The following is a 25598-nucleotide window of genomic DNA, read 5'->3' as shown; positions in this document are numbered from 1 at the left end:
CTGTTGAAAGATGTGTAACCTTTGTAGCGTGTGGTGCCTGCACGCTATGATGCAATACAGAACCTAAACGAGTTTTCAGAGTTTTAAGTTCCTAAAATCAGAGGTTTTTAACACCATAAATTGGGCACATGAACGTTACTGTTCTAAAAGTAACGTTTGAGAAGTAGGCTGTAATTCACATCAGAAATGGAAGTTACAGGATAAAACAGTTACTGTGAGTGCAAATTATTTCTGAAAATACAATGATTAATATTATTATAAAGAGGTTATGATCAACATCCAGTGATGCAACTAAAAAGACTTTTTGGTACCATTTGAGTATGATAATTGACTATGTTTTCTTATCAGAAATAGCCAAAATATTACTAATATATTTTAGAAACTCAGAGCAGTCAGCAGTATTTGCAGTATTATTAGGTAACCACTTGTTTTGAATACATTTTTATAGTTGAGCTTCTGTTCAACCTCGATCTAATTTTATAGGCTACAATGTGAGATTGAAAAGTACAACTAGTTTTGAAAACATTTGTATTTAAGTAGTTTTTGTCTAAACAAGTATTTGTAATTAACACTGGAGGGCTCAAGATGCCTAAATCCTCTGTGTGTAGATAGTATAAAATATGTAGAAGCCCTTTCATTAACAATATTGATTTAAATAAGTTTCTATTTTGTTGTAAGAATTTGTTTCACTTCTCTTCTTTGCCATCTTCTCTCACTTTCTTGCTGTTGAGAGTGGACTTAATTTTATAGTGACATGATCTGAAAAATGAAGTCAGACAACTGTCACTGATACCAGAGAAATTCACCTGGATATCGTTTTATAAAGATCTGCTAGTCATTGGGAACCCCAGTTCATGCTTCTGCATTTCTCAGGCAATAAATGTTTTGAATACTTTGTTTGCACCTAAATATATACACATGCTTAAGTTTTTACACAACGGCTTTCATTAATAGTTACATGCTTCTATTAATTTATGTTTTAACTGTAAGTGCAGTTCTGTTCTTCTGTTCTTCACATGGGTGTTGAAGTGATCTTAGTCATGCTTTATTTCTGATCAGATAGCTATATTGTAGGAATCTTGGAAAGGACATAGGACTGTTTTAAAAAAGGACGCTTTTTGTTTTAATGACCAACACAATGTGTTTCTGTATTTTGGATGCACTTAGTTACACATGAAAGCAAAATCACGATTTTCTATGTCTCTGAAAAACTATTCTATTGATTTAAACCTTCCTGAAGCTCTGATTGCTCTTTAGTGGTAGTGTTTAGCAGTCCCATGAAGTCGCTTTCTTAGGAGAAGCCGTTGCTAGGAGAAGATAAAAGCGGTTTGCTTCTAGTGTAAATTATTAATACAATTTCTGAAGTGGATCACTGGTGTTTTCCAGAAATAAATTTTAACAGCATTCTAAGCCCTCTAGTTTGTTTGTTTGCAGTGCTTTATTTTTAAACTTTGTAAAAGATTGTTTCTGCTTAAAACACACAAAGAGGAGATCAAAAAAAGTTTGGCATTCTTAATCATAGATAAGTAGATGGATTTAAAGCATATATGAGGAAAAGATTTTGACAAAGATGCTGCTCGCTATTTTTTGAGCTTGGTGCCAGAACTGTCTTATTTTCTTTCAAATTTTAAGAGCTATTAATGATGTCACATGAAGAGGTCTCACACATCCTTTGTTTTAGGTTAATGGATCTAAGCAATCACAATCCTGCTGTGAGCAAATCCTTCTAAGTCATTGAAAACATCCAGTCTCTTATCTATACCTACTGTATTGATCGTAATAATTACATCATCACTCTATTTTTGGCTAAACTGTGGAGCTGGGGGAACTTGCTGTCAGCTTACCCAAATGCTCAGCTTGGTTTTGCCATCACTCAGTGCTGGGGTGAGCACTGAGAAAGCTCTGGCCTTCTGCATGCATATTTGCTGACCTCAGCTTGAAGGAAATCTACGCAGGTCTCAAGAGTGCTTCAAGTGTGCTTCAGCCAGGATTCCATTTATGACAACTGGGACATCAGGGTTGTGGCCCACATTATCTCTACAGGCTTTTTCTTAAGAACACGGTGCTCCAAGTACTTCTGCAGAATAAGTTAATAGAGATCTTCTTGCTTTTTAGCATTCCCTCTTGAGAGAAGCAGAAGTTGGAGGGACTTTCTTTGAACTCTAGCATAGTCTTTCTTAGGCTTGAACTCCCTCCAGAATGGCAAAACAAAAATGTGCATCTGACTTCCACATTTTTCTGCTGGAGAACACGCCTCCAAACTGCCAGTGTGTTGGGATGTGCTTAACATTGCTGAAGTAATAACATACCACTACTGCAGTGGAGCACCAGAGTTGCTGCTTTCCGTTGTTCTTTATAACGTGTTTTTGCCTAAAGCATCCTGTTTATTGATTTATGTTTGGGTACATGGGGCTTGCCAAAGCTGAGAAAATCAGAAAATACCATTTCCCTCTCACTTTGTCATATAATTCTTATGTTCTACATCATCTTTACTCTTTTTCTTCTCTTACCCAGTCTTATAGTCGGAACATAATTTCCCCAAACTCAGAAAGTAAAATTGATAAGTATCTAGATTGAAAAGAATTTTCTATCTTTCCCCTCCCTTATATTTAGAAGATGTTTTTTTCATCATGACAGAGACAATATTTTAAGGTTGGTAATTCTTTTCTTGACCTTATGTTACTGCATTTGCTTCAGTGAAGCTAAGCTAATGTTGATGGGCAGATTTCCCTTACGTAAAGATATATACCTCTGTTTCTCCTGGAATGAAATAAAATGTATTGTTAATAACTTTAAAATAATCATACAGTATAGAACAGAAAAAAAATCTCAAACCAGGCCATGCATTTATTTTCTCAACCTTGAACTATGTAACTGGTTTCTGTACTCAAGCTTGTACTTCTTTTTTTCTTTTGAGGTGTAAGGAAAAATCGTAAATGAGCCTTGGTGTATGCTTTCCATGGGCTAAACGAACCAGGCTCTAAACTTTTATCTAGCTCTGTGGAGCTTGGATATAAATTGAAAAGATCACAGCTATGGGGAAAAGACCTATACTGTAAAGGCCTTTCTGCATAGATTATGAACATCATAACTCAATAGGTTTTTTTTTTCAAAACTATAGTTATAATTGGACCCAATGGGGGTCTCTGTCTTTGATCAGATCACAGTAACTGTGACTTTACACTGGAAAATGTCACTACTGTGAAGGTTTATCACCTGTAGAGCTGGTCTTTTCTCTGATGCCGTGTTCAGTTCTCATTAGCATTATTCAAAGTTTAGTTGTTAATTAGGTTGACACTTCAATTACAATCATCATCTACAAGAGCAGTCAGGACTACTTGCATAAAGAAACAAAAAGATACTCATTCTTGCACATATTTCTAAAAGAATGAAAGCTGTTTTGGTGATGGTGTTTATAATTTCTGTTTAAAGGAAAACTCAGAATGTTAATTTCTGTAGTATTTAACAACTTACATATTGCTTTATTTGGTATATAGCAATACACAGGGATGTAGAAACATGTCTTCTACGTAATGTTGTCTTGCTTCTCCAGTGATGAAAGTTAGAAAAGTCTTGCTTCCCCACTGTGAAGAAAGTTAGAAAAGTATAGGTTATAGCTGGATGTGATTCCACATAGCTTTTAAATTCCAGATTTATATAAATTTCCTTGAAAGTATCTCCAAGTAAGGGTCATCTACATTAAAATTTCTAATTTTTTTTCTAATTCTATATAATCATTGATTGCCCTTTGGCAAGTAAAAAAACCCCCAAACCTCCTTAAAAGTCAAGCACTAAATTAAAAATGGTATTTCCTTCCTTCCTTCCTTCCTTCCTTCCTTCCTTCCTTCCTTCCTTCCTTCCTTCCTTCCTTCCTTCCTTCCTTCCTTCCTTCCTTCCCTCTCTCCATACAGGTACCTCTTAAATGTTGTTCATGTTACTTCCATTTCACATGCTTTTGTCTTTGAGGACAATTCTAAAGGGAAGGTAGCACTGAGTTTACATCAAGTTTGTAACACATTGTACCACTTTTGACAGTGGTAGCAGCTACTCCCTTGGTGTGGATGAATGATGAAAGATAGTAATTTCACTTAAAAAAAACCCCAAACAACCAAAAAACCCTGAAACCAAATAGTAAATGACCACTAAGAGTCCCTAAAAATAAACCTTCGTAGCATAAATAAAATATATCAAACTGTTTGAATCCAAAGCAAGTAGGTACATGTTATGATTGAAAAAAATTAAAATCTGCAGGAAAGTGGCTCATGTGCATTTTACTGTAAAATAATTAAGCTTATTTATGTCAAGAGGCCTTGGGAAAAAAAGAGAGCATAAACCAATTTGCATTAGCACTCTACCGTCATCCCCTGCTTTCATTTCAATTAACAGACCAGCAGGTGCTCTTTGCAGTTAAAAAGATAAGCTATCAAGGAGGAGGATGAATTTTTGGCTGACCTGTAGACACCATGGTTTGCCTGCTGATTGGGTTCATACCTCGCTGTACCAATTTCTGAGGTGTTAATTTAACTGTTCCACTCTGTCCTGCAGGTCTCGGCCTTGAAAAATAAACTGAAAAAGCAGTCTACAGCTACGGGTGATGGAGTAGCCAAGGCCTTTCTTCGGGCACAAGCAGCACTCTTTGGATCCTACAGAGATGCACTCAGATACAAACCAGTAAGGCTCCTTCCTTACCTCTTGTTTTTTTCCCTTTAGTTTCAAAGAGCACCGTCTCATTCTTTACAAGGAAAATATGAAATGTTTTATCCCATTTCAAAGAAAACATTTTAAATGTTAACACTATGCTAAGGATACACTAGCAATTGAGAAGATGCAACCGCTTCCTGATGGTGAGTTGTATGGAAAACTAAATACTCATCCAAAGTCAGCCATTTTCTTATTTGTATCACTTTTACAATTTATTTAGTATTGAATCTGATTGTATTACTGAAGCTGCTTACACACATCTCTCCTGATTTAATGTAGTGAAGCACTGAAGAGGCTGTGTCTTACAGACTCTGTAATTTCTCACTGTACTAGTATAGATACTTTTCTGTGTTTGAGGCCAGAAGCTTTTTATTTCCTGGCAGAGGCCAGATATGAGCCAAACATGCATCTCTTCTATTATACACTTACCTTGACTCTGCTCAGGAGTTGGGAGAAACTAAAACCCATTTCATCCCATCAGAACCTTGGAACTTGTGTTTCTGCCATTTTGCTGATACTCAGTAGGTCAATGTGTTCTGTCCTTTCTGGTTTTTGAGGGTGGCACATACTGAGCCTGTTGGGCATAAAATTATTTATCAGAAAAAAACTTGGATATTTGTTTGCTCTGTGAGTCTGGATTCTTTTCCTTACAATACTTGCAAACTGCAAGTAAAATAAATGCATTGTATGAACCAGACTGGCTGAACCAGATTCTGAGGATATGATATTTGGTGGCCTGATGAATTCAGATAAATACTAAGATTTTATAGGAGAAAATAATTCTTGCTTGAAGTGTTGAGTTTGTAAAACTGGCGCTTATGTGGGTGCATGGGTGGATGTTTGCTTGGGGGTGAGCAGGATAGTGTATTCTGTTGTTGAGTAAGGAACCGTAGCTCCTTGGTGTTCCATGGTGTTCATTGGTGGAAGTGGATAAGCTAGATAATTCCAAATGAGGCCCTTTCCTGGAGGAAACATTAAAATACATTATGGCATGGTCTTCCTTCTACCCAAGTGGTTCTCTTACAGATAGTCTTTTTTGACATGAGTGTTTTACACATTAGTTGTATGTAACAATGACAACTGTTGTTGTTGAGATAAAAAGTAACCCACGCAGAAATGAAGTGACGTTTAAGTATTTAGCTCAAGTGTTTGTATTTAGCAGTCATTATAGTTTTCTTATGATAGGGAAAGCCAGTCTGTGTACTATATTGAAATGACTGTACCTATATTCAAGATGGCTAGAGTTCAACACAGTACTAATTTCATTGAAACAAATAATTTCAACAAAACGAGTAGTTGTTATTTATTCCTCAGTGGCGTTACCTTAGATTGCTTTAGAAAGAGTTATCTAATTTGTCCCTTAATCAAAACGTGAGGATGCTGGTCTTTGTCAACTCATGGTATCTTGCAGTAAGAGCTAAGTCAAAAAGTGTCTTAATCTACATCTGATATATGCAAACAGAACTGTTGTCAGTCTGCTTGATGTCCTAACCTCTGTTCTAATAAAAATAGGCTCCAGTCAGTCCTTTGTTCTGTGAGGTTTGTTGAACTGAATATGTAAGTTCTTCAGCATTCTGTTTGACATCTCTGTTGAAATGAGCTCTCCTTTTACTGATTTCCATGTTATTTCAGTTAATCTGTTGGCATATCTGAGATGTCTACATTTGTACTGTGTTGGAAATAGTGCTCCATGCATCATTTCGACTGGCAAACACTTGTCGAAGTGACCTTTGCAGTCATTCTTCCTGTATTATTTTCTTTTGCAGGATTTTGGTGAGGGTTTTTGTGGGGGGGTCCACTGATTGCATATAAGAGAAGATATAGAAGATATTTATGAAACCATTGTGGTCTGTTAGCTTTTCTTAAAAAAAAAAATACATTGAGTTTGAAAATCTTAAGAGACAGAAGTCTGATGAGAAATAATAGCATTTCTTGAATTGGCACCACCTTGTCCAAAGACAGAGTATTTAAAAAGAAAAAAGAAGTGTAACTCTGTTTTAACCAATTTAGTATTTTACAACACTGTTATTGTGAAAGAAAATGTCATTAGACACCGAGTTTACTCTGGATTGGTAGAAATTAGGAAGAGTTGGCCCATGATTGTTCAGCTCATTTTATACACGCCTTTTGAACTCAGTTTAATGCATTGTGAATTGGGAAGTTCAAAAAATCAAATCGCATTTGACAGTACTGGGACCATTTGTCAGGAGTCTCAACACTTGTGAACTGTTACTGCAAGGAAAGTACAACCCTTTGTTTTGGGGCCTCTGGCGCTTTGGCTAACAAGGGAATCTAAACCACGGCTATGGGCTTTATTTCCATTCCTTCAGGAGCTCAAGTAGCATACATGTAAAAACATTTGTAGGAGATATACTTAAATTATAATATTTTCTGTAGACGTATTAAATTTATTTGCTACAAATAAACTCGTAGTATTTTCAGAATCAAGGACTGAGGTTTTGGGGTACCATTTTTAGGATCACAGACATCCGGATGAAAAGTAAAAGAATGAATTTGGGTAGTTATTGATTGCTTGTAAGTTGAAAAATATGCTGAAGTGAACTGTTTCCTTTGCAACAATGTGTTCTGTATAATTTGAACTTGAAATGTGAAACAACTATCATTAATATTCACTTTGAGTAAAGAACAGCTTTAATAGTGTCTGTACTCATCCAACACTTCTCTTCACTCCAAACGCTGTTCATCACACTCAACACTCATTCTGTGCAACTGTTTGTTTTCAGCACAGGACAGATTCTCCTCAGTGTAGCAATATGTCTTGAACAAACGTCTAGCAATTATTGAAAAAAATAAATGATTGGTGAAAGGGAAAAGGGGAAGCTTCAGGGGTCTTGAAAGGAGTTCATGGGACTCCAAAAGACCATATGGAAAATTTGACTAGTCTAATACAGACAGGAAATGTGACATGGGATAGATAAAAGTGATAATATTTTTTTTGTCTAATAAATGATAATCCAGCAAAAGTGTCCAAGAAAACTGGAAAGAGGGATTCTTTTTCTGATTTAATCATGACACTAAGTTAAAGAAATTGGTCAAGCTGATACAAGTGCTAAAAGTACTTTTGTAACCTGCTACACTTTACATTAGCAAATACTTTGCAATAAGAGTGGATCTGTAGAGCAAAACAGTACAGTTGATGCTAAGGACCTGACATCCACACAGTGAGCATCCTGAGCTTTATTGTGGTTCTTATTTTAGTCTAGTGTTGAATACTGAACACTCCTGGCTAGCTGGAGCTCATTTTCTGCTTTAGTTTAATAAAGAAGGAATCCAGTTTATGCTTGGTAAGTGGAGGTAACTTAATAATTACTTCATTGTCATTTGGTAAATCACCTACAAATAATCCAGACCAAGATACCATCTGCTTAGTACATGGTGTTCAGATTGAGGACTACAGTCCATTTTGAGACATTGGGTGAGATTCTCTGACAGGGAGTGTGCATGGACTTTGCAGGAGTCTCCAGCTGTGGCAATGAAGCTATTCAAAGTGGTTTGCTATAAGGAGCCCTGGAACAGAGAAAGGCCAGTGATCAGTGGTGGGACTACAGCTGGCAGCTGTAGTGTGAGCCATTGCTTGATCTGCTATCACAAGGGTCTAATCCTACTGAGACATTGCAATGACGGGAGTGTTGCGACGTAGTTGCTTCTTACATCGTGTAATGCACATACAACCATAAATTATGTTTAATTTGGGTGGTAACAACTTAGCCTTAAACTTTTTGGTTCTCCTATTTTCTTTAGGTAGCCTAGCATTTGAGAATGTATCATGGAATAATATTGCACATTCCATGTTTCAGAATTACCTGTATAGATGGGAGTTAGATATAAAGAGACAATTGGGTCTGTCTCTCTCATTTTTTCAATCAATATATGTGCAACGTTGTGGGTTTTTTTCCAGCTCTGTTACTTTACACATCCTTCATGGGTAATTTTTAAGTATCCTTCCTTATGTCAGACAAGTGCCATGCCAGTTAAGTGTTTCAACAACTCTGTGATGGCCAGGGAAAATGGCCAGATGCTTGTGCAAACCTTGCAGATGAAGCAAAGACAAGTAAATTGTTTCCATTAATCATATACAGTATGGTCAGTTAACAAAACACTGTATGATGTGAAGAATTCTTATATGGGCAATATTCCCAATCACTATTTAGAGAGGGAGATGTAGATAAGAGAATGAGGAAGGAGCAGAAAAATAATGAGTATACAAGTATTCACCATGGTAGAGATTAATATCATCAGAAAGATAAGCAAAGCAGAAGAGTTGTTTGCTTCTAAATATCAAACATGAGGAGCAAATACATGCCATTTTTATGTTTTACAAAAAGGTAATTCATCATGATAAGACAAATATATTTAAAGTGTATTTCAAATAAACAGTTCCTCTGACTTTATGACCTATCTATTAAAATATTATGGAATATAACCAACAGTAACTTACTTTGGGCCTTTGAAAAATTGGCTTTTCCTCAAGAATTAGCTAACAAAAGATGACGTTGTTGGAAAAAAAAAAATCACCTCTTCTGAGGTACAAGTCTTCAAAGCTCTTGATGTTAAAAGAAGAAAACCCAGGGCAGCTTTGTTTTAAGCTATGATGGTTGTAACATCACTCACCAGAAATTAAGAAATGAAGAGCAAAGGCTAATGGCTTACTCTGGAATGCTCAGCAGTAGGAGTTCATGGTCTCATCAGCATGCCAGGGTGCTGAGATAACTTCCAGCTTGAAGATAGCACAACCTGTCAGACCTCACTTGAATTGAATCCTAACTGGAGTGCTTTGGGCCAATATTGATGCTATTTTAAGCAGTGACATCGGTTCTCTAACAGATGTGGGTATTGTATTCAATATGCAACAGATCAACATAATACAGTTAATGTTATATTATTAAAAAAACCCTCATATTTTAAGATCTAGAACACACCTGAATTACTTGAGAATGCATAAGTGATGACTGCTTATAACTGAGTTTCAAAATGAAACCATTTGAGGACAGATATCTCTTGAAATGGGCATTGACTTGTTTGTCTTTCCCACAAGAGCTAGGTGAAAAGTACAACAGAGTGCAGAAACAGAGAGAGAGTAGTGCAATGCCAGAATACAGTTTGTGTTTAAATCCAGAACCACCCTATGTAATACCTGGTATGACTATTCATTGTGACTTCCATAAGAAGTTTATGTTACATGTTGAAAACCATAATGTTTAATTTGTTTTAAGGACTGTAGTAGTCCTTTATTGAACATAGATACTGTATTAATAGGAGTTGTGTCTATAAAATGTAGCAGCACATCTGAGTCTTTTTTTTTGGGGGGAGGGGCAGATGGCAGGAAATTTGCAAATTTTGCAGAAATTTGGTTGTAATTTTAAGTCACACTGTCCTGAGTAGAATCACGGATCATACTCAGTTATCCCCTGGATTTTAGCTCTTAATGTCATGACAGCAGAAGAAATTTCAATTTTGTACTTCCTTGATTTCAAATAGAGTAGTTTCAGTATCAAAATCTAAATGGTATTTAAAAGTTTGGAGAGTTTCTTTTGATGTTTTGATTTGAGGTTGCTTTAATAAATTGCAGGAACTTGAAGGAGCTGTAGCCATACCTACCTTTGTTATATAATTCATGTGATAAGTGAGACCTACCATATGAAATGGCATTGACTCTAGCAATGATACCAAGAGTTGCTATGACTCATCTCATGCTAGAGTGATAGGAATATTTCTGAAATAAAGAATTGAAATGTTTGTACTTCTTGTTCATGTTAAATATCACTAGATTTAGAAAGCACGAACATACCTTTTAATCTAGATTTGTTTTCCCTTTAAAATGATCGCGCTGTTTGAAATCACTGTTTCATGTCCCACTGAGGTCTGTATAAATACTTGCTTAAAATGTGAATGTAGCTTACAGTAAGAAATTCCTGCTGTGTGTGGCAAGCTATGAAAGGAGAAAAAAATTCTATAGCAACTGTTGTTAAAAGGACAGATATCTTGTTTGGGCATAGATTGTTTGGTCTGAGTATTAGCTGTCTACTTTTCAGTATAGAGTCCCCACTGGGTTTTGATCGAACTTGTTTTGAAAGTACATTGTAGATCAATATGACAGGGGCCATTTGATGGTCTAGTAGTTAAATATCAGTGCAGCATTCCTCCAAAACTCAGTTTCTAAAGGTATCTGGTTGTTTTTGCAGCAATGAGAGTGTTACAAGCTTTATGTATGAAAACTTTCTAGAGCCATTTTTGTTTATGTTGATTCAATAATTCATTTTTTAAATCAAACTTCAAAACATTTCATGTTTACAGTAATAGTCTTCAAGGTTTGTAAAAGTTTTATTTGGAAAATAATTCCATTGTTCAGAGCCTTAAACAAAACAGCTAGTTAGTTAATTGTATTATTTAATGCAGTTTCAGTAAAATTACAGGAGATACTCTCAGCAAACTTCAGTGTGGAGTTTCTACAGCTTTCAACAGCTTTTGTGATTTGCATGTGTTGAACAGGTAGGAGCTTTAGAGCTACTTAAATTTTTAAAACAGCCTTGCAATTGGTAAGTTCAATTAACATGGATGACTTTTGAATGTGAACTCTTTATAGATCTAAATAAATTTGCAGCTAAGGAGTAGCTTTGGTTATTCTGTGTCTGAACTCTAGTGATAAAGGAACAGATACACCAATGCCTGGGTGTTTACTAAGTATCTGAAGCATCCAGTGATTAAAGGAAAGTATTTGGGAAAATATTATAGCCATGCGCTAAAAATGTGTGTTGAACTACCATTTCCTGGTGTTCTGTTGCATGGCTCGGGTGGGAAAAGTGCCATCAAATAAAACTATCTGAACTATTCTCTCTTCCCAGTCTGATGGGAAAGGGAGAGTAAGCATGCCTGTTGGCTCTTCTGCAGGGAGGTAACCCTTTGTTTTAATCTTTCATCTTTCCCAAGACAACTGGGAAAGTGGTAGTGGAGATATATCTTAATTTTTATTTTTCTAAGTTTTATATTTTTGAAATACTATTTTCTCTCTTTGGAACTAAATTTAATGTTTCATAGTATATCATGAGCCACCACTTAGTCAGTTCTACACTCCCACAAAGCCTCTGTATTTCCAAAGATCATTTCTTTGTGTAAAAAAACAGGACATCCCCCCCCCCCAAAAAAAAAAAAACCCCTACAAAAAAAAAGGAAATAAGAAAGGAGGTTTTCTAATTTACTGCCTTGAAATTTTTTGGAAGAACGACAGAACTGAGAAGAGAGTCTGCCCTCAGGAACACTATGTCTTGTACCACCATGTCTCACTGGAGACTGTTCCATTTGTTTTGATGCACTTTGAATTTACTGAGTAGCTTGGGGTCATCTTCTTAAGACAAGAGTCTTTAGGAGCTCAAGAATAGCTAATGCAAAGTGGGTCAGGAAGGCAGTGCTATTTGAAGTACCGCAAACATTTCAAGCTATTTGACAGATCCAACATGTCTTGCTTGTATACTGTGTTCACCAGCTATCTCAGGATAAATAGTAGGTGGAGTAACTTGGATGCTTCTCCTGGAGATTTGATCAGTGCAGCAGTACATATTGTGCTGAGATGTTTGCATATCACAGTATTCCAGCTACCCTATGAAAGAGGAAGGATTGTGTTACACAAATATGTATAGGCTTTAGCTCTTCCAGTGAGATTTCTTTTCCAAAATCAAAGGTTCCATAAAGAAATAAGGATGTAAAACTTGAAAATCAAGTTAAACATGAACTGAACTATCCTGCTGAGTATGATTGGACCTCTCGAAAGAGAGATGTAAAAGAGAGAAGCTTTTGATAGTATAAGAATGGGATTGTAAAATGACATCACAGTGTTTTTACTGCAACATTTCCTTGGATCATACCTGAACCATTAAAAAAATAAAGTGTAAGGTGTAAAGAGCAGTTGAAAATAATTTAGAGCTATTCCTCCAAACTCATCTCGGTCATAGGAGGAAAGTGCTTTGTTTGTAAGCACAGAATTGCACAGTCAGCCAGAAGGATAGGATGTGTGTGAAGTTGCATGTGTGGTTAAACAGGGTTAGGAGCAGAAAGCTGTGGTGAGCATGGGGATGAATACATTTGTCTTTAAAGTGGCTAATAGTTGGAGCTGTTGTGAAGATCTGTATAGCAGCTGTCTCTGATCTTTTTTCTTTCAGGTGGCTGAAGTGTCTCTTTTTCTCTTGTAACACTGCACTGTATGTGTATCTTTTGGGTAGTAAAATGTTTTGTGGTAGATTTAGGTGTGGCATTTTGTTGTGTTCCAGTTCTTTTTTGGTTTTGAGGCCTTTGGTAGTGGTTTCTAACCTGGTAATTATTTTGGGTTTGTAAACTTGGGTGAGAGGCCTTTTGACTTTATGATAAAATAAATTCATGTACCTTGATCACTAAACAAACCTTGCAATGTACTTATTATTTATCCAGTTATGCCAAACAGCTTCAAGTGTTTATCACAAAGAATTGACAAGAATAACAGAATTGGAGAGATGTCTAGTGGTCTGTACACACTGAAGATAGCAAATCTTGAGTGAAATTAGGGAATAACATCGGAATGAATTTGATTGTTTATAAAGTATCTTATTAGGTTTTATTTTTAAATGAGTGCTGTTTTCAGTAATAATTTTTTCAACAGACACATCATTTTTAATGAGTACTTGTTTATCTTCTCTCATCACCCAAGTGTTTTGCTGTAGGGTTTTTGGTAACTGTAGGCTATATGCTTTTTTTCCATGTTGAGAACTATGGTTTATTATACTAAAAGTTGATCTCATCTCTTCAGACTTTCTCCATAACAGTGTTCCAAAAAGTGTAGGTTTTGTTTTGTCTGAAAGTAAAACAAATGTGTATTTTAATCATTTCCTGTTAAATAAGCAGTATATTTAGGAATCTTCTCCTGTTATAGTACAATAAATACAAAAATTATTTGGTGCAGATACTTGTTTTTTTACTAAATTAGAGTTTTGATTTACTAGTATTTCTGGTTTAGCATGCTAGGGAATCAGAGTAATGCTGAACATTAATGCATGTTAAATTACTTGAAGGAACTGATCCTCCTCAAAATTTAAACCACTTCCTTGAATATTTCAATGAAGAGTGCTATAAAGGTAACATGAACCAAGTGTAAACTACTTCACTCTTTTCTGTTTAATGTGGGTTTTTTAGACTGACTTCATCAACCAGAAGTTCAATTGCAAGATGTATTTTGAGAACTGTTTGGATTTTATATGAAGACTTGGGGGTTTTTTTCTTGTTATCTAGCTCAGTTTAGTTGGTTTCATATTGAAAGGGAATACTTGTATATATTGACTGTTAACAAATCAATTTATAATGGAGAATTTTAAATAAATTGATGTATCTTTGTACTCTAGTTACCATCTAACTTTTTCTTTTTAATTTTTCCAGGGAGAGCCAATAGCTTTCTGTGAGAATAGTTTTGTGAAGCATCGTTCCAGTACTACTAAGCAGTTCCTGGAAACTGCTGTTAATCTTCAACTGTTTAAACAGGTATGAGAGGGTAAATGACCCATGTTTAATGTTTTTCTCTCAAAACATTATGTTTCTCTTTTCAATGTGGTTTTCCTTGCTGTTAGCTTATGAAACACGGGAATAAAATATAAGTACAAGTACTTTGTGTACAGTCATCCCAGTTTTGTTGTATATTTGCATCTTAGTTATAAAGAGTGGTGAGTGGAGGGTTAGGGGAATAGACTCTCAACAAAAAAATAACCCCAGGGTTCAGAGCCAGTGCAGCAACTCATCGAAACAAGAAAAATCATGGATCTCTCAGCTTGATGGTTAAACTTCATTTTCAGCTCTCTTGGCTCATGACCAAAGAACCTAAACAACACAGTGCTTACTTAAATTGGACTTCAGTGGGATTTTATTTAAAAACTGGATTCATGCTGTAAATGCAGTTTTCATTGCTAGGCTTTTTGAAGTATGCATGCAGAGAATGTTACAAACCCGGGCCAAAGGGATTGCCCGAAGAATATTCTAGCAGATCTCTTAATGCAGATTTTAAACTAATAGAGGACAAATTATTGCATGTCTGGCACAGCTCAGTAATAATTTTGTTGCGGTCTTTGAAATGATTTTTTTTCCTTGATTGACTCCTTCAACTCTTTTTTTCTCCCTTTCCATCACGACTCCATTGCATCAAAAGAGTGTTAACCAGATTTTTAGGAAAATGCAGAAGTCTTATATAACTATATATTTGCCTGCAAATAACTGGAATGATCGAGGCACAGCAGTTTATGTTTAAATCATCTGGTTGACTTCTCTTAAGATATACTACCATAATAGATAAGGGAAATTATATGTGGAATCTCCTGATTTTCCAAAAACATTTGGTGTTAATTAGAGGCTGGTGTCTAAAACAAAGATTTATGCAAGGATAATAGTTTGCACAAGTTTTGTGTAAATATGTTTTTCCTAGTTGTGTAATAAAGTTAAGGAAATACTGGTCATAGAATTGGTCTCCTTTAATTTTAATGTGTTTTCTTTTATGCAATAATAAAATGTAAATAAAAAGATACTGACCTAGGTGGACCTGCTTCTGCAAGGGATTTGGACTACATGAACTTTAGAGGTCCCTTCCAACCCCTACCATTCTTTGATTCTATGATAAAATAATAAGGAAGGTATCTAAATAATTTTGAAGTATCCAACATATATGATTGAAATGGAAAGAAGTACTGGAGGAAACAGTGTTGTTTAAATTTTGCACAGCTCAGTGTGATAAGCTACCATGAGCCTTTCTTAATAGAAAGATGCCCACAAGCAACGTTTCTAAATCATTGTCACACCACTACTGCCAAAACAAGATCTTCAGCTGTAGGAAAAAGCTTTAACTGCTGAAATGAATGGGTTTGTCAGTGTGGCTCTGTACTTATCCTTTAAATTTTAACATGTGTTCAATTAAACAGGACCAGTTTACAGTTTGTTTATAGCTTGTTTTAATTTTATTTCAGTGAAATGAAAAAGTGTATTTTAGAGGATTAGGAAATAGTAACAATTTTGATGATGTGTGTAGTTTAATGGTACTAGCAGGTTTTTTTCATTCCTCTAGTTTTTTGCAAAGGTTTACTCCTACTTTTTCAGCTAATCTTCAGCCCAGCTGTATCTTCTCCAGTTTTTTCCACTGACGGATGAGTTGTTTTTGAAGTTGTTCGTGTTCAAAAAGACTAAGCTCATTCTGCTCTGGAGATTGTTTTAAGCAGCAAATAGTTCTTAGAAGCATCCTTAGATCTAGTAATGCCCTGAAGAAGCCAATCAGGACTCAATAGCCAATGAGACTATTAAGTCTTTATTGCAGCACTGGGGAAGACGGGGGATTTCTCCAATAAACATGCCCCCCTCAGCCCTTGGATTTTCAGCTTATATTTACAACAAACATGAATATTCATCACCTTTCCAGGAAAGGCCCCACTCACAGTCCTGTCTTGGTCCACCCAATTTACACCTCTGTCTTGTTTCTTTCAGTGTCCTCTTGCTTCCTCCAGTGGTCATTAGGGATCGCTGTTGGATTAAGATCCAAAGTTTCCTTGTGATATAGCTTTACTGCTGGGTCCTTGGACAGGATGAAAACTGGCCTAAAACCTCTGCCATCCCAGATAACTGTTTTATTTAGGGCTCGGCAGGCCTTGTAGTTACTATTGGTGTACAATGTCCAAATGTTCAAGTGTAGAACTAAGGTAAGAGCTTCACCATACTAATTTTGCTTAGATACATACCGATCTTGAAACTGTCAGGCCTAAGCAATAGTAACTTCGTTTAGGAACATACCAGTCTTGAAACTATCAGCGCAAGAAATAGCTGTGTCTTTCTAATAGCTCTGTTTGTGGGCTTACAAGACTAGGAGTTTCATAAAACTACATGTGCAATTTGCTAACTAATGCTGTAAGTTTTAATAAGCAAGCTTCCATAACCTAAACTTACCTATCTACCTAGGAATCACTAGACCAAGCAGAAAATAGGTTCTTTAAATGCACCCTTTTTGGGATAACTGATAAGTGAGCTTTATTTTTGTCATTTTATAAAATTCTTCCTGTGTCATTTTTAATTTTTAGGTTTTTAATTTTCTCTCCTACAGTAAAACATGTTAATTTCTATAACTTAACCACTCTCGGAAGTTGTATCTTTTCATCAAAGTACCAGGCAATCACTGCTGGAATAAACCGTGGAATTAATTTGTTCTGTTACTCCCATTCAGATTAATTCCACCTTCAACATCATCTTATTTGACTTTGTGTTGCATTTTGATGTGCTTTTTATTAATGTTGACCCCAAGTGTATTAACAATTGCTAGTCTTTTCTACCAAAATCATTAACTAACTCTTAAATAGGTTCAGCTGTTACATCCTTTTTGGGCCAATCTTCATCCAGCCTAAACATCAGGTGTACATTCTGGCCACTCTGCTTTTGTTTTATCTAAATTAGTAGTTTGAGGTGCATGCAAGAGGCTTTTCTGTGGTATAGATAAATTGCAGGTTTGTTATCTAGAAAAATAAGTAATTCCTCAGAACCATGTAACATTTAACACTTGTATTTTTGTTCCCTTCTTCAGCATCATAGACTTCACTGAAAATTTAGGCAGAATATTTTTGGTGGGGACTATGGCTACATTACCTTTTAGCCTCAAAACATTCTCTCAGAATTCTAAATTATGGAGATATCTTTTACATCGAGCTGATAACTTCACATTTTTGGAAGCTGAAAGAACTATTTATATTGCTCTGAAATAGAATAATTCAAATTGTTTTTGCAAAACATACGTTTTCCAGGAATTCCTAGAATTTATTTATGATAAGTACCCTGATAAGGATCACAACTTAGAGTGGCTTATGAAGTTTAATTTGCTGCTATTTGCTGACTTTAGTTTTCTAAAGCTATCTTCTGCCCTGAATAAATTTAATGTAAAAACCCCTGGTTGACATTATTCCTAAGCTCTTAGAATATTTAATAAAATAAAAACATATGTTTCTTAAAAATAAGAACCTTTTATACAATAAATATCTTTACAGAATGAATATTCTTTATATGACAGTTTATCTTCAAATTAAGTGTTTGTTCTCTTCAACTGTGTATTTAATGCTACTTTTTTTCTCACTGTGGTTTTTCCACATCTTTGATATTTTTACCATTATATTTACTCTCTGTTTTTTTGTTGTTGTTGTTATAAAGGCTTTAATTAGGGAGACATGGAAGGCAGCTAATCTTTATTTCAAGCTGCAAACATAAGCAATTAATAGTTGCATCTTACGTGTCAAATAGTTCTGATGAGCGTCCAGGGAAAATATTAATTCATTCTTAGAACAAATGTGAAGACTAGTGCTAGACTACCTGGTTTATAATGTAATTGTATAAGTAATATAATCTGCAACATTTATTGGGATTTTTTCCTAAAATGGTGTAAACTACCAAAGGAAACAATACCTGCAGGATTAGGACTTGAAGAATTATAAATCTATGAAAATTATTAGTAATTTCAAAGTTAGTTTGCAAGCTTTATGAGTCGAGCTCTCTTCTTACAAGCTACTGAGCTGTTGTGTGGGAGTCACATTTGTGATTGCTTATGCCAACTTTTGGTTTCGGAAGTTTTACTCCTGCATCAAGATCTTCTGAAGTGAATATGGTCTATATTTTGGGTTTAGAATCCAAAATTATTTAAGGATTAAGGTCGTTCTGTCTTTAGTCATCTTAAAATCCAAGAGTAGCTTTGGAATTACTAATTTTTCATTAAAATACATAGTCAACCAAGGCGTCTCTGTCCCTCAAAGTGATTATATTTCTTGAAGTAGCAGGCACAGGGGTTTTTTTTGACAGTGTGAGTTTGAAAAATGGGAGGAGAAAACCCCAAAATGTATGTGTAATTCCATGTGCACTTGTTTTTATGTAGCAATCAAAGTGCAGCCATTAACAGTAAATTACTAAAAAGCAGTAACAACTACTACCATTACCAACACCTATCCTTTCCTTTAAGTAGCATCTCCAGTATTTTTTTGCTAACAGATCTACTTCTTGTTATTTTCATTAAATACTCCGTTGGAGTGGTCTTCTCAAAACTAAAATTCAGTCAGTGTCTCAGCCTTCTGTTGATAGAATTTTACCGAATGATGAGTGTGTCCATAAATCTTCTGTTAGTTTATAGCATGGGGCAAATTCATAACTTTCCTCAAAGAGATAATGTCTTACAGTTCAAAGGCTGGGGATGGGAGGTGTTGAGGGGGTGGTTTGGTTTGGATTTTTTTTCCACAGCAGTAGCTAAAGATGCTCTTATCTCTTTTTGTGACTGTGAAATAATCCAGTGATCCCATAGTGGTCTGACCATGAACCAACCTCTTTGGAAAAAAGCCAGCTCAGAGTAAAATGGGAAAAAAATAATAATTAAGAAATTTAGACAAGAAAGAGAAAGAAACAGTTATCTTTGTGCTTGCTTTATTCTTGCTGCTGGAATTTTTGTACTCTGAGAAAGTAATTTGTTTCATGTCACTAGTCTGTTCATTGACAAGCATCAGATTGTCACTGACACTGTTTGGATAATCAGTGGTAAAATAGGATATAACCAAATAATTAATTTGGGTTAGTTCCTGTATGCTATTTAGTACCAATGAACAACTCATAATTCTTGTTTTAAAAGGTGAACCATGTATAATTGGAAAAAATGCTTTCTCACTTTTATCTCTCAGACTTGAGTTGGCCTTTTCAAAACAAAAAGGGAGGGGTTGCTCCTTGAAAGAATTTTAAACCTTTAAGAATGTGCTCATTGTACTTCTTTGAAGTCAGATAATTCTTGAAAAGAATGTATTCATTCCTTCTGAGAGGTTTAATCATTAGTTATCTTATTTTGACTTCTGACATATTTGGATCGTTTCAGTCTTTGTGCATACACTTATATGTAGATGCAAACGCACATGCTCACGCAGCTGCAACCTCTGTGTAAGATAACTGTTGCAGTATGCACCTGTATGTGCACCTAAAAAAGTGTTAGTGGTAAAAAAAAAACCCCAAAAGGACAAACAGTTGTCTTAGAATTTAAGAATGCAGTGGTGTCCCCTCTGAACTGTGCTCCATCAGGTGTGGAGGATCTTTCTTAGGACTCTACCTTGGCCTTATGCCTCACTTCATATTGTTGCTTTCCATCTCATTCCTGTACAAGTAAATTAAGTGCTCTTTGAGTCAGCTTGCACACTGCCACTTAAAGCCAGCCTGTGGCTACCATCATTTCTGAAGCCGAGCCTTCCTCGACTGTTTCACTGTAGGGTTCTGCCACAATTTCCCCTCCCATACTGTCCTTACAGAGTCATTTTCCACGTACAGCACGTACCCTTTTAATGGACCTGTAGTAGGCATCATAGCCTATTGTTTCTTTAAACTAGGTGGGGTGAAATATTTCTAGTTATTCTAAAGGTATCTTATGTACAGCAAGTTCTACTTTAGACTCATTGAGGCATACTCAGAAAGAGATAGAGAGGTTCCTTTATGTCATTTTGTTGATGGTACAAAATTAGTTTGTAATTGCACAACAGAACTTCAGGAATGTCTCGGTGACTTTTATATCATTGTGATCACAAATGCAAAGTTGCCATTTGTAAGGAAACAAATTAATGTATTTTCATGCCATTAAAACCATTTAAAATATTTCTGAGTAAAAAAATGTAAATTTTGCATAATAAAATTTACTTGATCTATATAAAATGTTCAGACATTTCTACTGCTCTTGCAAAATCCATGTAAAACCAGTATATTATCCTTAATCCATATGTTAACTTGAACATATTTATTCCATTGTAATGTACACACATAAAAGTGTAGCACTGAAAAGAAATAAAGAACCCACAATGTGGCTTTTCTTTTTCCCCTAGTTTATCGATGGTCGGCTATCAAAATTAAATGCAGGAAGAGGATTCTCTGATGTTTTTGAAGAAGAAATCACAGCAGGAGGCTTTTGTGGAGGTACAGAATTAATTTGAGTGTACTCATTGACCCTTCTTCTTTGGGAGATGTTCAACATGATGATGTCCTGTAAATTTTAGAAGTCATTAATCTTGTTACTGCTTCAGCGTTTCCGTTCGTTCTTGGAAAGGTTTTAGCCTTTAACAAATCACTGCTGGGACAAATACCATTATGTATCTAGATACATCAGTAAATTAAATGAAGATATGTTGGTTTAATCTAGTAAAAAATACTTATATTTCAGAATCTGATGAAATATCACATTATTTTTAATTGGACGCTTATAGAATGGGATACATTCTGTGTAAACTGTATTTAAAAAATAGCTTTGAACTTTGTACTGCTAAACTTTTTCTAGATAGTTGTGTTTTCCATCAACAATTCTAACTTTTTTTTCACATCTAATCATTTCTGCAGTGATGAAATCAGAGTGATTTCCTAAATTTTGAGAAAAATTTACTTTCTCCAGCAAATGTGTTACTCTAAAAAAGAGGAAAAGATTACCAACATCTATGTATCATCTGAGAAGAGAGTTTTACCTTCTTCATAAACAATGTTATTCTATGTGGTGTTTCTCTCAGTTATGTTCACTGGCAATTGTTATCATTCTTTTCACGTTAGCTAGGTTACAAAGTTAGCCCATATAGCAGAGTGCATGCTGCATCCGTTCCTGATTATTGCAGGATTATTGGAGTGTTTCGTGATAAACGTTTAGTACAGCTCAATTGTTATTTGAGGTATCAAAGATGCTATCAAAATACAGATGACACAGCATAAATGCTATTTTATGATTAGTCTTGAAAGTAGTGTAGAAGCTTCCTCAGCAAATGGAAGTTAAGTGATTTGAGCAAATCCACTGACCTGCATATGGCAGCTTTAGATGGTCTTCCTTTGCAAACCTACCCTTAAATGGGCATGTGTAGAGGAGAAGAGTTGGCGCCTATAGAGAAATCATCAAGTGGTACATCTTCACTTTTTACAAAGTAGCTTTTTTATACTCAGAGGATATAAATCTTTTTGTTCAAGATTTTCACTGCCTTCTCCTGCTCTCTGTGTCTAGTGTTATGATCTAGCACATAATTTGTGGGGCCGTTCTCTTGATTAAAGGATGGTTAGTTAAACAAAGATTTACTTCTTTACTGCCTTTTTAGGGTAACTTATGCTGCTCTGTAAACAGATTTTTAGGCATTGAGCATCCATTATTCAGATAGGTGATGTCAGTATTCAGAGTTCGTTTTCTGACTGCAGTTTAGGGGTCAGGAGGCTGCAATAAAACTGAACAGAAGTTAGATAAAGCTTGTTTCTTGGCTTTGCTCTGGCAGCCTGTGAACCACATCTCACCTGGCTCTGCTCAGGAGGGAATGCTCTGTAAGATTGCACTGCATGTGTACTTTTCAAGTCATTTCTAGGCTGTGGACAAATTGCTTAGGGCACATATTCAGTATTTACATAACTGCTGTCTCATTATCATTATGAAGTGCAGGGCTAACAATATGTATGCAATTGAAGGTGACATTTTGTGACGCTAATGGGGCAGAACTATGATCTCTTTGCAGAGTTAACTCCCATCAACTTTATCAGGAAGCTGAAGGTTTTAAACAAACAGGTAAAACCTAACCTTCAGAAAAGTCACAGAAAGTTAGTGGAAGCTACAAGCTGTTAAAAAGGACAGGTGGACATATTCTTAACTGTGGCAAGTATCATTTCACAATTACTAAACAAATGGAAGGTGTTTCTTTTAATTGGCATTTTTCCACATAGGTGGGCATAACTAAAGCAGCACAGAAAATTAAACTGGAGATTGGAGAAGGAAATTCACATTTCATTAATTTTTTTGATTTTTTTTTTCCCCCCAGTAGAGTGGTCAAAACTTATTTCCCTGTGCCTACATACAAGAGGAAGTTTGTCAGCCATCTTCATTGCAGCTTGCACTTTATACTTAAAATTTCATTTCCGTTATATGTATTATTCTGTGGTTGTGTTAGATCTCAAGAGTTCATGTAACTTTCTGTACAAGAATATAGTGATGATTTCTTGGCCTAGCACTTGAATTTCTTGTAGAATATATCCATTAAAGTAATTTGTAACCACATGACTTTTACTAAAGCAGTCTTTCCTTTTTAAGTTGGTCTGATATCACCGGTGATAGCATAAGGCAATCTGAAAAAGTGAAAACTTTTGCACTCCTTTTTAATTATAATTTATTTTAAGGAGTCAGCATTTTCTTGCTAGAGTTTCAGGTTCAAATCTAGATGAGGGTGTGCTTTGTCCCCATGGCCTTTTCTGTAGATTACTATTTATCAATTCTCTTTATTGCCTTCCCTGAAGTCTCTCTACACAACTGGAAGACAGTTACACTTGGTGATTTTTTGTGATCTCATTTACTGTCTCCAGTAATTGTTTAAGTTACAGATTGTGAAAGAAAAAATTCAGATGTAGAAAGAGTCGCTGTTAAGGACGCTGCAAGCCAGATGATATATGGATGTTGTTTGTAAGAGTTTGTAGCTATGAAATTTCATGCTAGAGAAAGTACTTACAGTTCATTGAATTTTCATTGACACACTAGCTGTGGTTACATTTCACTTTGTTACCTGTTATGTGCATGCTACCTTCTCTGGCAGTTCCAGGGAGACACATTGAAGAAGCGAAAAATGAGTCATTTTTTGCTTTATGTTGCTCTTTGACATTCTTATTGGGGATAGGATCATACAATTACTAGATTCTCTCCTTTCTAAGCAAGCATTGTTTTCATTTGTGGCAACAGAGCCACAAAGTGCCTGATATGGGTGCAAACAGCTCTGGTTTTTTATCACCTCATTGGAAAGCTTGGAAATACCTTGAAATGATCAAGTTAGTTCTCAGACATATTCTAGGAGGATGTTTTGGCTTTCCATTAGCTGATGCAGTAATTTCTACTTAGGCCTTAGTTAACTGATTATCTCAAAGCTTAAGAAGTTTTGAGAACTTAAAGTTCTGTGGTATCAAGTATATATCAGTATGGCCCTTTCAAAATGGATAAACTCTGTTTAAAACCTCAACATTCTTGCCAGCATGAATATATTGTCAGAAGTTAGTAACAGCTCAGAGTACCAGAGTATTCAAGTGATTGATGTACTGAAGAACTTTCTCAGAGATCATGGACCCAATCTTTGTTGTTCAGCTGAAGCACTTTCTTCATCAAATGTTCAGTAGAATTTAAAACTGTGTTTCATGGCCTGCTTAGTGGCACAGTAGTCCCTGGTATTCCTCTACAGAAGCCATGAGCTCTCATTTTAAAGGCTTTTCCTTTGTGTAAAAAAAAAGGAGATACAGTTAACAGCTTAAAAGGACGTTTCCTGCACAAGTGCATATAGTTGTGCCGTAATTCTTAGACCTTTTTCCTCAGTCTTTTTCCTTGGGATGATACCGTCTGCAGTCCATGTCATTTTTGTAGTTGAAAGTGTGCCCAGTGGAATCATTGTGCTTGAATGCAGTTTGTTATATATTATTCTTTCCTTTGAGTTGATGATTTTCTATTTGGACTTTTTAGCAGTGTGTTACCTTTTCATACTGTTAATTGCTCTTTTGACCTCAATTGCAATTGTAAATTATGTGGTAAAAAAATATGCTGGTACAAAGAACACAGAAAACATTAAATAAGAGATACCTAGGATTTGGTGTTTCTTTTAGTATACACATATTCTTATCTTTACATGCCTTGTCTATCTAATGAAATTAATGAATACTCCTCGAAGGGAATCTTTAATGGAGATTGTAAGGAGGATTGATCCATATGAAATGTTGAATGTATGTTTGGTTGTGTTATATCTTACATTTCTATTTCAGGAAATTCAAGATCTTACCAACAGTGGATGCATACAGTGAAGGTATAAACTTGCTTAAGTACTTATACTGGCCATCCTCTTCATTAAATCTTTGTCCTGTTCATTATATATGTGTAATAGTAAAGGTTCATTCATTTCCAATGGAAATATAAGTGCATTCTGTAGTAAAAAATATGTCTGTGGTATATGCAATAATTTTTGTGGGTTTTTTTGATTGAAGATTTTTTTTTAAAAGCCTCATACATAGAAACCCAAAATGTGTCAGTTTTTCTCTGTCTGTATCATGTAACATTCCATAACTGTGAATTAGGTGTGACAGTACAATTTGATATGAAGTTTATCACTTCTAGTAACTAGCAGTTTAGTTAATATGACTTTGTGCAGTTTGGGTAGCAGAAGACCCTGGGTATAACCTTGTTATTCTGCAGGATTAGTAAAATATGTTCCTTTAGATTAAGAGAATTCTTGTGTGATTAAATGAGAGAGTTCAGGTCAAAGTATTTTTAAGTCGTATAATAAATATAACAGGAACAACATGAAAAATAGTCATAACTTCTGAATTGATTTGGAAATGGTAACAAAGAGTGAAGAATGAAAATACATCATTCTGTTAGAATGCATTGATAAATGTGTCAGCTATGATAATGACATACTGTAACCCTTGTGTAGCTGCAGACAGCAGGTTAGGGAGAAAACACAGCTGTGGTTATTCTTAACCAATTTCAATACAAGATTGTTGTTTCTTTACAGCACACTGTTTATTTGTCCTTCTTGTTGTTGTTGTTTATTTGTCCTTGCTGTTGTCTTCAGGTTTGACTTGGGTTAAAATACTGCTAAAAGAGAGTTTTTTGTGTATTTCAGAAGGGCGGTGCGCTCATCAACACAGCAATGACCAAAGCCACTCCGGCTGTGAAAACAGCATATAAATTTGTAAGATCATCTGTTTCAAATAAATAATACATCAAAATACTGCAACTTCCCACAACCTCTCATTCTTCCTGAGGACTTAAGAACCTAAGCTTTTTATAAATGTATGGCAGAAAAACCAGCCTGTAGAAAGCTTTTAGCTTCATTTGTTTTCCCATACAGCACTAGGATTTAAAG

General features: G+C 35.5%; 1 protein-coding gene across 7 annotated transcripts in view; it reads left to right on the top strand.

Moving 5' to 3' along the window:
- DENND1B (DENN domain containing 1B) overlaps positions 1 to 25598 on the top strand; it is a 153856-nt gene that overhangs the window by 102244 nt on the left and 26014 nt on the right. For 6 of the 7 annotated variants that reach the window (XM_062003324.1, XM_062003321.1, XM_062003328.1 and 3 more), the window contains 5 exons: positions 4546 to 4671; positions 14119 to 14220; positions 20580 to 20670; positions 24496 to 24536; positions 25356 to 25424. In XM_062003324.1, coding sequence (XP_061859308.1) covers positions 4546 to 4671; positions 14119 to 14220; positions 20580 to 20670; positions 24496 to 24536; positions 25356 to 25424 — 429 coding nt within the window. The remainder of the gene's footprint in view (positions 1 to 4545; positions 4672 to 14118; positions 14221 to 20579; positions 20671 to 24495; positions 24537 to 25355; positions 25425 to 25598) is intronic. The other variant, XM_062003322.1, reaches the window with a different exon arrangement.

This window comes from Colius striatus, chromosome 10 (genome assembly GCF_028858725.1).
Source record: "Colius striatus isolate bColStr4 chromosome 10, bColStr4.1.hap1, whole genome shotgun sequence".
NCBI classification, from domain to species: Eukaryota; Metazoa; Chordata; class Aves; order Coliiformes; family Coliidae; genus Colius; species Colius striatus.
The sequence above is the reverse complement of the archived record's forward strand: the minus strand, read 5'-3'. Positions and strand labels throughout refer to the sequence as shown.